Source organism: Silurus aristotelis (assembly GCF_946808225.1).
Source record: "Silurus aristotelis genome assembly, chromosome: 14".
NCBI lineage: Eukaryota > Metazoa > Chordata > Actinopteri > Siluriformes > Siluridae > Silurus > Silurus aristotelis.
Window position 1 is genome coordinate 25,655,161 of NC_139587.1, and position 14,783 is coordinate 25,669,943.

Here is a 14,783-nt window from a genome sequence, read left to right on the forward strand (position 1 = left end):
TTACAGGAGATTAAATTGAATGAGCAGGTTTACACTCAAACACACACTCGCACAGCAAGCCTGCAGTCACGCTTCTGCCACATTCCTCAAGTTTCTCCAGAATCTCCTGTCGATTGGTGGAAAGTTTTGTGCTACGGGCCACGGCTCAAACATACTGGCTCGTACATTGCTTCCACTTCCTTCTGTGGAAGTGTTCCTCCTCCTCCTGCTCATACCTGTCTCAAAGCAGGTGGGCTGGCTTTAGTTTGTGGCAAGACAAAAGCAGCAAAGTGAACGAACTCAGCCTTTATACCGCATTCGGAGAAGGCAGACGGACACTGACGTATGCGATCTCGAAGATGTTTCGCTTCTGCTTTCGAGTTTGTTGGAGTAGTGTGGAACTAGGAGTGAAAGAAATGACAACTTAAAGCAGTGAAGAGAAAGAGGGAGTGACAGAGAAGTGAGAGCGACCGAACGAGTGTTTGACAGTTTGTGAAACCAGGTTAGTTTTTGTTTAGCTGCTAAATATTTGTTGAGCCAACATTTAGCTGATCGAATGGGAGCATGAGAAAGGGATTTTCCTGTGTGTGTCTGTGTGTGTTTGTGTGTGTGTGTGTGTGTGTGTGTGTGTGTGTGTGTGTGTGTGTGTGAGAGAGAGTAAAGGTTATTGTATGGGTGGAGCAGAGAGTGTGTAAGATTGCTGTGTGTGTGTGTATGTGGGAGGATTTCAATGTGAGTCGAATATATGCTGTGTATGAGTTGGATGGTGTGTGTGTGTGTGTGTGTGTGTGTGTGTGTGTGTGTGTGTGTGTGTGTGTGTGTGTGTGTGTGTGTGTGTGTGTGTAAAAATTGCACTTGCATACTAAAATATGAAATAGTGTCTAATATGTCCATATGATGTGGACACGCATGAAAGGTGGAAATGAGCTGAATATCCAGATTTTTATCCAAGAACCTTTTTTTTTTATCCATTTATAGTTGCAATTAAATGTAATTTAATATTGTCGTCCATCCTTGGTGTAAAACTTCCTGCATAGATATTACCTGACTACACTGACCATTCCTAATGTCTCTAATGTGTGTGTGTGTGTGTGTGTGTGTGTGTGTGTGTGTGTGTGTGTCTAGGTGAGCGTTCTGACAGAGCAGGTGGAGGCTCAGGGGGAGAAGATCAGAGATCTGGAAGCCTCTCTGGAGGAACATCACCACAAGCTTGTCTCCACCGAGGAAATGCTCCAGCAGGTAGGAGCATGCTCAGAGCTTGGCCACGAACAGAAGCACTTGTGTGTTCATCTGATCTTCTGTGATAGAACCATCGACAGGAATGTGCGCACGTTTCTCCTTATCGCAAATGCAGTCGATCAGCCAGAACAGGTTTGGTGGTTGAAGTTTGCTCTTTTTTTGCTCTTTTGAGAAAGGCAATAGGCTTCTCTCACACGTTCTATCCACACGGTAAAGTCAGAAGACCTGACGCTGAAGAGCTCAGTTGTCAATTTGGATGGATTTTGGAGCTATACCGAGCAGCTCAACACGGCTTGTGAGTGTCAGATGATGTAGAAGTGTGATATAGATACACGCTGTGGCCAAAAGTATTAGGACCAATTTGGGGGCACACAATTGTATAAAACGCCTTTGAATGAGTACAAATCTCCACAACAAAATCTAGTTCTGAGGTCCTTTTAACGGAAAATAGGTGATGTGAGATGTTCAGAAAGCAGAACGTGATGGGCCTCTACGGATCCCTGACCTCCTAAACCCCATTAAACACCTTTGGGATGAACTGGAACTGGAGTCTCCTGACCTCCTCCAACATCAGTATCTGATCTCACTAATGCTCCTGTACCATAATGATCACAAATCCTCACCTTCCCTGAAGAGTCGAGGTTCTTATAACAGGACTGGAATGAAATGGAATATGTATGATGTGAGGACCAGGTGTCCACAAACTTTTGACGCTGTTGTGTATGTATGCGTTTAATGTTTGCCTGGTGGCAGGTTCATAGAGATTTTTTTCTGTCTCCAGTCCAAGACATAGCAATGCAGTCTCCTTTATTTTACTTGTCTACTCAGGATCAAGATGTTTTCAGATTTTTCTGTAACTATAAGATTAGGCAGGGTTAAGTCTGATCCATCGTTAGCTCGAGAATGAACTGTCAGGGTTGAGCAATGCTTCAATTTCACAAGGTTTTATCAAGTGTTTTAAGTTCATAATTGCTCAACCGGGTTTAGGGTGCTTTTCTTCCAAACTTGTAAAACAGACACTGTTGTGATCCTGGGATGATTCTGTCATCCGTCTGTTCTGTTTTTTTTTTCTATTTTGCGATGTTGTGAAGTATTTGTGTAAATGTACTTCCTTACTGAACTTGTCGTTTTCTAGTTTTACTGAGTATCAAAGATATAAGCAACTTTTACTCTCGAATAAATTTATGATTCAATATATGTACTTTTTTTACTCGACTATATTTAGATTTACAGTGACCATTACATATACCATTACATCCCATCTGCAACATATCGTATGCCGCCTGTTATGTAAAATTTGAAATATTTTTACAATTTTGTAGCTATCATCATCGTAAGATCAAAAAATCGTAAGTCCAACCATCGTAACATCTCTCTCTCTCTCTCTCTCTCTCTCTCTCTATATATATATATATATATGTATGTATGTATGTATGTATGTATGTATGTATGTATGTACCGTATTTTCTGGACTATAAGCCGCTACTTTTTTCCCACGTTTTGAACCTCGCGGCTTAAACAACTAGGCGGCTAATTTATGGATTTTTCTTGGGTTTTTCCCGGTTTCACAAACTTCAAGCCAAAAAACTGAGCGACATAACATTAGACCAATAAAATTTCCGAACGGAAACGAAAAAACGCACCTCACAGGAGAAAAACTTTCACCGGTGGTGCACGACGATGACAAAAGAAAAACTCCCCAGAGAAATACAGTGGTACCTTGACCTACAAGTTTAATTCGTTCCGTAGACGAGCTCATATTTTAAATTGCTCGCACATCAAATCAGTTTTCCATACTGAAAATACTTAAAATGGCAATAATCCGTTCCAACCCTCAAAATGACACCCCGTTTTTATGTTTCATGTTATTAAATTGAACATGTAAAATGAAAATACATTTCTAAATAACAAATCTTGTATAAAAACATAATAGAAAGAGATATAATAAGATATAATAAGGTTTTATTCACTGTATTTTCCTTGGAGATGAGATGACTTGAGCTAACAAAAACGCCGGTGGGGTGTGTGTTTGTGTGTGTTTGTGTGTGTGTGTGTGTGTGTGTGTGTGTGTGTGTGTGTGTGTGTGTGTGTGTGTGTGTGTGTTTGTGGAGGGGGAGTAGAGGCGATAAGCGGAGGCGGAGAGAAAACTCATTTTTTACTATCAATCCTGTACACTACGTATCCCTAAACTTTAAAATGTAACTTTTTCTTCTTTGCTTATCTTAATTTTCGTCACAATCTTCGCTTTCTGGCTTCGCTTCGCCATCTAGCAGCGTCGTCTCGAGCTCGTACCTCAATTTTTGCTCGCGTAACAAAGCAGAAGAATCGACCGAGTGACCGCTTGTACCTTGGAAAACTTGTACATTAATGCACTCGTAGGTCAAGGTATCACTGTAGTTGTGAAAGGAAGGAGGAAGACAGTGAACAATGACTTTCTTGGTCGGCTACTGTTTAGATACAAGCCGTTTTAACTCGTTGAGTCTGGGTGAAGGGAGAGCTCGCTAACTCCAGTTGCAACAGAAATCATATAAGCACAGACAGGTTTCCAAAACTCATGCTTTTTTATAATTCTTGGCAACAGCGTTACGGGTTAGTCAAAGAAACTTAGAAATGAGCATCAGAAAATAATAAGGACATATTCCTCGGTCTCCACACACGCAGTAATAGCGGAAGATTGCAGTGGCAGGCTGTATTCCCAAAATACCGCTATGCTCCTACTAGAAGCGCAACATATTGCATTTAGTGTCTTTCGTTAAAGCCTGTGTAAGGTTCATTAGTTTCAGTGTAGACACCTGCGGCTTATAGACAGGTGCAGCTTATTTATGTTAAAAATACAAATATTTGTCAAATTCAGTGGGTGCGGCTTATATAAGGGTGCGCTTTATAGTCCGAATAGAAATTACGGTATGTATATATATTTGGATGAGCGTATCTCTCGCCCTGTGAGATTCCCCACTCTTGCTAACGGTAGACGGAATAAAGTGTTTATTCGTTTTTGTTTCAAACGGTTTCAATCAGCAATTTTAGTGATAAAAGCATGTCTTCCAAGTGCCACATATGTCTCCTGCTTGTAGTGAAAAAAAGAATAGGAAAGCCATCAGTTTAGAGCAGAGAATAAAAATTATAAATCAGCATGAAGCAGGAAAGACACAGTCATGTATATGGGTGTTTAAAAAGAAAATAGAGGGCTTTCTTTCTATGAATTTTCAGTCACAGACACTATATGAGCATCAGATATAGATGGAATGCCAAGAATCGGAGATCGACAGATTAATAGTGTGTCCTCGAGGCATCCTCTGCTTGCCTAGACAGGTTCAAGTGATGCAGGCTTCATCTTCCACTTGAATGCCAGTTGAATTGAGTGATATTTTTGAAATACAGATCTTTGTTTATTCAAGTGACTGGACTAAGGAGAACGTCGGAGTTACATTGAAAGGTTTAGAAAAGAATAGGACCACCTGAGAGACAATCATCTGGTCATAATACATTTGCTCTGGAACTTAAACATGATTTCAGAGCAGTACTGAAAATAGGGAAGGGGTTGCTCAGTGGTTAAGACATTGGACTGCATATCAAAAGTAACAAAGTATTTGTTTGGGTTTCAGCTTTAAATCATACAGTGATTACTGAAACTGACATTCTGCTGCGTTTTTGTTTTCCCACACTGCACATACTCCTTGCTGAATATCCAAGACCCGAGTCTCACCAATGCTGATTATGTGGTTTGTTTAATTGGCTTGTAAGCAGGCAAGTCATAAATCGGTTCAGCCAAGCCCTACGTTTGCGGCTTATCGTACGGAAAGGAGCGTCTAAGAGTGTGTTTACACAGCCGCAGGACGTGTTCTGCATGAGCCGATAAGCCGTCATGATTCACCTCCTGATAAAGTGCTTCAGTTGTTGTCCTTTGAAGCAACAGCAGTGTCCGATTGCAGACGTGTGTCATGATACATCCATATGTCCTCCGTTAGACCTCTGTAATGATGCTCATGTCTGAATCGAATGGAATACACACTGCACCTTCAAACATTACACACTGCACCTTTAAACATTACACACTGCACCTTCAAACATTACACACTGCACCTTCAAACATTACACACTGCACCTTCAAACATTACACACTGCACCTTCAAACATTACACACTGCACCCTCAAGCATTACACACTGCAGCATCAAACATTACACACTGCAGCATTTAACATTTTACACTGCACCTTCAAACATTACACACTGCACCTTTAATCATTACACACTGCACCTTCAAACATTACAAACTGCACCTTTAAACATCACACACTGCACCTTCAAACATTACACACTGCACCTTCAAACATTACACACTGCACTTCCAATCATTTCACACTGCACCTTCAAACATTACACACTGCATCTTCAAGCATTACACACTGCACCTTCAAGCATTACACACTGCACCTTCAATCATTTCACACTGCACCTTTAATAATTTCACACTGCACCTTCAAACATTACACACTGAACCTTCAAACATTATACACTGCACCTTCAAGCATTACACACTGCACCCTCAAACATTACACACTCCAGCATTTAACATTATACACTCCAGCATTTAGCATTATACATTGCACCTTCAAACATTTCACACTGCAACTTCAAACATTTCACACTGCACCTTTAAACATTACAAACTGCACCTTTAAACATTACAAACTGCACCTTTAAACATTACACACTGCACCTTTAAACATTACACACTGCATTACAGAGGTGAACAATACATACTGCAGCTTTAAATCATTACACACTGCAACATTAAGCATTACAAACTCCAGCGTTTAACATTACAGACTGTAAATTTAAATAATATACAATCAACATTACATAATAAACATTCTGCAGCTTTAAACCTTAGAAACTGCAACATGAAACTTTACACACTGCAGCTTTAAGTGTAACAAAGTTAAAATCTTTTGGATTAGATTCTAATTAACTAACTGAAAGCAGAAGCGTTTTCCATGTAGTGGGAAGCAGCAGTTGTGAAATGCGAGGTGTGGACCAGACGTTTTTTCACATGACTAACTTAAAGCAATGATCTTTATGTAGTGTAAACTTTATTTTACTAACTATATATTACTAAGTGTGTGTGTGTGTGTGTGTGTGTGTGTGTGTGTGTGTGTGTGTGTGTGTGTGTGAGCACACAGTCACTCAGGCCCCAATTGACTAATTGTCATAAGACCCTGTTTAGTGCAGAAGAGATAAAACGATCATACATCAGTGTTCTCGTTCTTCTCTGAGGGGAATCATGGGACATTAGTTCTGTTCTCAGCTGAGACTCGGCTCTGGAGTCTTGGGGTTGTTCTGGAATTAGCTGTTCGACAGAGGAATGCAGAGAAACGCACATTAGGGGGGCACAGAGGAAGTAAAAATAGCGTTGGTTCAGTGTGTATATTTAGCGATGCTTGGCAGGGGCCCAGGATGTAATTCTGGGGAAACTTGCATGTAGAGCTACAGAAAGTCGCCTTGTGCTGCCCGGATCATGTGTGTGTGTATGGTTGTGGATGTATGTCTACACGGGTTCATGTTTATGTGCGTGTTTGTGGGCATAGGAGCTTCTGAACCGCACCTTGTTGGAGACCCAGAAGCTGGATTTGATAGATGAAGTTTCGTATCTGAAGCTGAAGCTGGTCAGTATGGAGGAGGATCACAACCACACGGACCGAGACGACAAGCAGCACAAAGCCGAGGTACCATCAAATCTGTCCATCTCTCTGTCGCTCTATTAACTCTGTCTCTCTTCAGAACTCCTTCCTTCTGTTCACTTCCTCACTACAGGTTTATTAATTTTGATATCAATACCCCCCCACCCACCCACAATATGCCCCCTAACACCCCCCCCTCCATCTACTCTATCCATCTTTCACCATCGTATTTTCTAAGTTTAACCCTATATCACTCTGTCATGTTATCTATTCATCCCTCTCTTGCTTCATCTTCTCCGCTTATAGTTTGTCCTCCTACCAGTATTAGTTTATCAGTCTTGCACTACTCTATCACTTTATCAGGTTATTCCTATCTTGCTGTATTTATCCATTTATCTCTCTCTTATTTTATCCATTGAATGCTGTATGACACAGTCTATCTATCCTTTATGCTATCTGTTTTTTACCCTCTACCACTTTCAGTTTAGTCATTCATCTTTCCAGTCTGTCGCATTTCGACCTCTGTCTATCACTTTATCACTTTATCTAGCTCTCACTCATATTCTGGTCTATCAGTCTATCCCTCTCTTTTGGATGACATGCTTTTAAGTGCACTGTTGGTTTTTGGGTATAGTTTGAATCTCTCTCTCTCTCTCTCTCTCTCTCTCTCTCTCTCTCTCTCTCTCACTCTCTCTCTCTCTCTCTCTCTCTCTCTGTCTCTCTCTCTCCCCTCTTTTCCCCTCTCCCTTTCTCTATTTAAGGCTTGTCTGATATGGTTTACCACCAGATGTGCTTATTTTCTTTATTACATTTTTTTTTTTCACCTGCAATTTTGCACTCCCTGTTGATGGGTTTAAATCATCCTCAGAAACGTGTGAGCACTAAAAACAGGGTTAGAGCTGAAACTGAACAACTCTCCTAGAAAGATAAAGGCATAGCCTCTTCTCCCTTGCTGAAGAACGTGAGCGAGGGTCAGTCGCTAATTGAAACGTGACGTGCCTGAAGTGACAGCGTAGGTCCGGAGTGTCCGCATTCCTGTCGAACCCCCTGCTGAGTCGAGCTTCAGGCATCCTGACACACTTCCAGAGATCACAAGAGCTCCATAAAATTCCTTAACGACGCCTGTGCCAGACTCAGCTGTCGCGTAAACGAGCGTCTCGAGCGTTTCAGGTCTGCAGACCACCTACTAAACGGTAGAAAATGCACACGCACGTGTTGGATGTTACAGCTGAATAAACTCAAACTCCATGCACTTATCCTGGGTCCTGCTACAGGTTTTGGTTAATGTGAAACCTGCTGAGGAACCAGGAATGTTGTGTACTTTGGTCACTGGTTCCTGTCAACTTCACAAGCAGCTTTACAAATTGCAAGCTAATTATACGTCACGTGACCAGATTGATCATGGATTCACATTTGTTAGTCCGAACATCAGACTCAGGAAGTGGGTGTGGCCTATTCTTTGTAGCTTAGAAATAATTTGCATGATAATGTAGCTTGAATTATATATGTATACAATAAATGGGCGAACGATTGTGCCTTTTAAATATCACATCCCAAATTTTAGTCCCGAATTGCTGTTATAATAATCTTCACTCTTCGGGGAAGATGTTCCACTAGAGGTTGGAATGTCCCTGTTGGAGATATATAATCGATAATTCGTAGTCGAATATAATAAAATAACTGTTTAGTTACTATGCTCAAAGCAGCACATGGGGAATTTAATTTGATTTCTTGGACATACTACAAAATTGACTCGTTTGCGCTCCAAATTTCGAAAGCTGTAAGTCGTAAATGTAAAACTGTGAATCAGAATCAACAATAAGGTACAGCACTATTTCAATTGCAAAGAAGAAACATTTGTACACAAATGTTCAGTCAGGGTGATGTATTCAATATCTTATATACATATTAGTGAAATGGGAGGTAGTGGTTCCCTTGTGGTCTAGTGGTTAGGATGCGGCCCGGGTTCGATCCCCGGTCAGGGAACAAACCCCAGCCATTAGGGTTGCACAAGCCTTAGTGCCGGTCCCAAGCCCGGATAAATGGGGAGGGTTGCGTTAGGAAGGGCATTCTCCCTAATGGGAGAAGCCGAAGGAAAGTTTAGTGAAATGGGAGGTAGTGTTTGGAAATTGTGGCAATGTATGTGTCGTAATAAATAACCCAGGAAAAGAATATACTGTACAGTATATCGCAATGTGTTTGCATATATTACAGATGAATTGAATTGAATTCACATCATGTTTTGAATTTGAAGCAGTAGTTAACAGGCGTGTGAGAGATTCACCCATTCGCATCGTTTGGATCGGTTTGCATCGGTAAAAAAAGCCTCAAGGCGTGTCCTGAGAGTCTCATAGAATACAGATTAACATGGCAGAGGTAGATCTGCATCTTCCTGGAGGCAGATCAGGAAAAGAATGTCTGGGTTTATTTATCATTTTTCCTTTTCATTTTTCCACTACAAAGGTCTGTTTGTGAAACGGTCATGCGTTAGAAGTCAGAAGGAACTGTCTGAACCAAACTATATGGTAAAGATATGGACTAACTTCACTATATTGAATTGCATAGAACCATATATTTCCATATTTTTGAATCACATTGTGTTGAACCAAGCCGAAATCGGACCGCACCGCATCGCAATGGGCTGAATGGTATCGTATCGCATCTCTGATAGATTCATATGTATCTTTAACGGTGTTGTTGGCTATGCGTCTGCCTCAAACTGCACATCCCTAGTAGTTAAGACGTAATTAAAATTTTCACAATCACAAGTTTGCTGTTGGTTGGGTTTTAGATCTCTTTGTGATTTGCTGAGATATTTCCATTTTGTAGTCAATTTAAAAAAGCTAATCAAGCCATCATGAAAGTCCTGTCTAATCAACTTCTTTTGGAATAATTGCTAAATGACGGCATTCTCGTCTACACGATGCGGCATAGGCGCCGGGCTAAAGCGAGGGCCTCCTTCCATCTGTTGCATCAACAAACACTTTCTAAGGCTGTGACAGATGCAGACACTCACTTCAGCACCCCAGCATGACAGAAATCCTCCTGGAACATGCCACAGACACACACACTTTCCCCAAAGTGTACAGAGGCTATATATAGGCACGGAACGTGGATCTTATCATCAACTTCAACGTCAACTGGTCCTATCCTATGAAACACCCTCCATCTTGGAGTCCAAACATGCCTCTCCATGAACCACACTGAGAGCAATGCATCTTAGCGCTAAGCTCAGATGTTCCGGTGCCTTATAAATAGAATGTAAGTGTAGCGGCTACATGTTTGATGCTAGCTCGGTAACTTCGTTCACCTGACACGAATCAGTTTATTTGGTATATTTTTTACGATATTTACATCAGTGGATCAATTATTGGTTAATAAAATATGCTTGTTTTTTTTATTCAGGAAACTGATATATACAGTATCTAGAGTAAACAAAGACACATTTTGTTATAGAGAAAGCAAATCAACAATACGGTGCAATGTGTTATTTATTAATACGCATTATGCTTTTTAATCATTTATACCATCATCTTTCAAAATGCTGGATTCTGATTGGCTGGAAGGTGCAAGTTTTTTATATATCCTATATATTTGTGACCGTAGTAACATACAGGTTAAGATCGATTCAGAGCAACTGATACAGTAAAAAAAATATAAATTTTTGAGCTGATTGGAGGATTTTTATATGGTAAATTTTGATAAATGAGATGAATTCGAGGAAGTGGAAAAAGAAAGCGTTAAAATGTAATATATACAAATATAGAAATAACAATGTAATGAGAAAGGGCACCAGGAGTTAACTCCAACAGCTTCATCGAACAAATGCACATAATTCACATACCCACGATCTCTCTCTCTCTCTCTCTCTCTCTCTCTCTCTCTCTCTCTCTCTCTCTCTCTCTCTCTCTCACATTGCAATACAGTGTCACTCTATCGCAGGTGTCTATACCCAATTTACACCAAATTCCAATTTTATTAATACTATTATTTATATATAGCATTGGAAGATTAGTGATCAGTAGATCGGATCATTTTAGTATCGTGGTTCTTTGAATCTTGTTGATTAAAAATGTTGTTGTCATTAAGTTGTTCCTTTGATCAGAAATAAAATAAAATGTAAAATTTTCAATAAGCAGATTCCCAACACGTTTACATACACAAACTATAACTATACAGTGGTACCTCGTGTTACGAATTTAATTCGTTCCGACAAAACCATTCGCACCCTGAACAATTCGGATACCGATACGAATTCAATACGAATAATAAAAAATGGGATAAGGCGTTCCGACGACCCCAAATATTCATATAAAAATACAACTAATAAAGAATAATAATATTCAGTATTTAGCATTTAATAATGGTGCGTTAACATCTAAAAGAGGAAAACAGTATTTTAATTTGGTACTTTACCTTTGAGAAGCGCGAATGCTGGCATGATGGAGATGACGTTCTGAGAATTATTGTTTGGAAGGAGAATCTCCTTTCATTATGATGTCACCGGAATCACTGGAATATGTTATTTTTTTCTTGATGATCTCCACTGATGGATTCTTTTTTTTTCTTCCACCTTCAATAACAGGCTTCTTTTTCTTTAGCAACATTTTTAAAATGTATATAATGAACACTATTTCAACACTAAATAATATATAATTATAATTCTAATGTAATGCACGAGATGCACTACGATATAATAGTGTATACGATTAATGACTACTGTACTGTGGGATTTACGAAACAAAGACACAGAGCGCTAAGACGTGCTATCACAGCGAATTTAAGGCACTAACTAAACTTTTGGAGGCGGGAAAGCGTGCTGGTTGCGTGACAGATGAACCGACGTCCCCTCGAAATCTCTGCCGTGAGGTTTAGAATGATTCGTAGCCTAAATTTTTATGTGTAAATTGGTACGAAAATCTTGACAAATGACGATTCGTATGCTGAATTATACGTATTCGGGGACGTTCGTATCCTGAGGTTCCACTGTAGTTCCAATAATTTATGTATGTATGTATGTATATATATATATATATATATATATATATATATATATATATATATATATATATATATATATATATATGTATGTGTATATATATATATATATATATATATACACAACTGCATTGTGTTTATGGGAGTCATGTGACAAAAGAATATATATAATAAAAATGAACCATTATTTGTATCCCTTCTTTATTGTATATGTTTCATTATACAAGACCCCTACCAATTTGTTTTTTTTTTTTTTTTTTTTTTTTTCTCCTGTGTGATTTTTGTGGTGTCTTTTCATAAAAAATAGCATTTTAAACAAGAAAATATCAGTATTGGATACTTTTCTTTTCTATTCCTAGTCTTCTTTTTCCTTTCGTTTCCATGCCAACCTTCACATTTCCTTTTATGTGGCTTGTTTTTCTGTCTGTATCAGTGTGTGGTTAATGTGATCAGCGAGCTCCAGGCGCAGATGCGCAAATTCCAGCAGGAGATCACTACACGCATCCGGGAACAGCGGGCTCTCGAGGGCCACCCGGAGAACCCAGATCGTGACGTCCACAATCGCAGCCCCGATTCGGATGCGTGCCCTTCTGACGCCGAAGACCCCAAACACCACTGTAGTTCTGGAGGAGATAATGTAGGCGGGCTTTTTTTCGCTGTGCCGTGAAGCTCACTGCACGTCCCTGCTTACCATCACAGACTCATTTCAACTCTAACATTAACAAGCCCTGCTGCAGTGGGGAATTCTCATGGTTCCTGGTGTCCACTGATCGCTTGAGTCTGGAGTCTGGGATTCCTGCATGATTAGACCTCTTACTAATCCAGAGGGTGTTGAGAGTTTTTTCGGTCTCTGTAGAGAAAGTTGGGTTTGTTGATGGTTAACACTTCTTTAGTATATTCTATCACTCTCTTTGCTGCTGTGGTGGTCTCATAGGAACAGATACTTCTTTTGTATCATAAATGCAACTGGACCCTATGGACCTCCGGCTCCAGTTCCGTTGTTTGACCTTTTTCCGCTTAACCAATGATCAAGTTCTTCAGCAGGTTCCAGGATTGTTTTTTTAATATTATTATTATTATTATTTCCCTAAATTCATTATAATGCCTGGTTGTATTTCCACCTGCAGTACTTTAGTCTCTTCTTATTGAGAGTATACATAAATGTGTATACTTTGAGTTGCTATGTTATTAAGTGCACTCCTACCTACACGTTCACACACCAAGGTTTCTACCTCAGGATCCCCCTGAAAACCTCAACCACGTATCTGTTGGTCTAATCAGAAATGGTTTAACCTTTGAAACATTCTCTCCTGCAAAAACAGGACCTACTGGGGTGGAACTTGTCCTACTAAACATTAACAAATGGAAAAATGCGAGCTTCAAAGAACGGCTAATCCTCTGACGGTTAAACGAGTGGGAGTTCATGCCCGAAGCAGGATTGGAGAAGCAAAATGACACATTGGAAAGCAGTAAATCAGTGTTTAAGATGTTCGACTTTGGATTAGAAGGTTGTGAGTTTAAATTCCAGCACCGCCAAGCTGTTGCTTCTGAGGGTTTGAGCAAAGACTTCAGCTGCTAGGTGTATATATGAGATAATCATAAGTTGGTGAAATATAGCTGGATTGGAAACAACTCTAAGAAAGTATCAGAGTTGACTTTAATAGGAACATTTTGAGCATGTAGAGGACAGATGTAAGTGCAGTATCAGCTTTGCTTTCAATTATCTCATTGTTATCCATCTGAGAAGTTCAGGGATAAGGAGCTGTCTCAGGGGCCCTGCAATATCAGCATGACTCCATTTATCTAATTTTTATTCAACTGAGAAGTTAAGGAATAAGTAAATTTCAAATTTCAGTTTCTCAGACTGAAATTTGCAGTCAAGGTCTTCAAAACCAAAGTCCAACACCTTAACACCTTTCCAAAAATAGACATCGTCAAGATGTGCATGGGGTGAATTTAACAAATGCTAATATCGCTAAGAACAACGAAATCGTCACCACAGTATGTCAAACTCATATGCTTGAGCCAATATTACATACATAATTATTACACTAATCATTGAGAAATTTCATTTGAGACATCTTTTAAAACCGAAATGTATAAAACCATGAACTCCTTGAAATATTTGCGGCAAAATTAAATATACGCAAAATCTACTGTGCCCACATACTTTAAAAAATATCTTAACAACCATTTTATCTTCTTTGTAGTCACAGTTCCTACAGTGCTGGTAAAGACAAACGAGGAACCCATCCGGGAGCTTGCGTATTTTCTGGTTTTATACAAGAAAAAACGATATTACTATATACCAACTATATTGTTAAAACTGATGATTGTAGACCCACTTTAGATCTATAATTAGCCAGTCGTGGTACTTTGGTTCTCCGTTTCCATTAAAGCAACAGGTAGGAATTAGTACCGTCTATAAGGTAAACAGATCCACTGTAGCTACACATGGTACTGTATGTGCACCTAATAAATGAGCAACTCTTAATATATAAATATATAAAAATACATGTTGTATATTAATGGTGGAGGAACCTGAGCCAGGACTACAGATGTGTACTACTGAGAGACTGATCAATAAAAAGACTTCCATTAACAGCACGGTGTGAGATGGGTATGGGCTCTCGGACTCTGGAATCTGTCTGGGATTCTCCGTTCCGATCTCTTTGGATCGGGATTATTGGTTTCCTTTCACGATAACGTTTTCATTTTGTTAGTTTAGACGAAATAGATGGGTGAAACCTTCTTCAAGTGGTGGCAGTTTCCTGATGACCGACGCATTAATCCGAAACACTTTTAACACGGTGTAACCTCCTTAAACTGTAGCCGAAGAACTGATTCTTGATGCCATGTCTATGTGTGTGTGTTTTTGTGTGTGT

General features: G+C 39.6%; 1 protein-coding gene and 1 long non-coding RNA gene across 35 annotated transcripts in view; one reads left to right on the forward strand and one right to left on the reverse strand.

Annotated features, from left to right (window-relative positions):
* Positions 1-14,783, forward strand: part of ppfibp2b (PPFIA binding protein 2b) — an 80,355-nt gene that overhangs the window by 37,404 nt on the left and 28,168 nt on the right. For 18 of the 34 annotated variants that reach the window (XM_083560992.1, XM_083560970.1, XM_083560981.1 and 15 more), the window contains 3 exons: positions 1,105-1,218; positions 6,808-6,945; positions 12,332-12,535. In XM_083560992.1, the coding sequence (XP_083417118.1) occupies positions 1,105-1,218; positions 6,808-6,945; positions 12,332-12,535 (456 nt within the window). Of the gene's footprint in view, positions 1-253; positions 482-1,104; positions 1,219-6,807; positions 6,946-12,331; positions 12,536-14,783 lie in introns of those variants that run through there. The other 16 variants (XM_083560978.1, XM_083560976.1, XM_083560980.1 and 13 more) reach the window with 3 other exon arrangements.
* LOC310737035 lies at positions 12,034-14,783 on the reverse strand. Its single transcript, XR_014536738.1, has 3 exons — positions 13,860-14,783; positions 13,764-13,812; positions 12,034-13,701 (listed from the first exon to the last, which is right to left on the reverse strand). It is a non-coding gene; the product is annotated as an uncharacterized lncRNA (long non-coding RNA).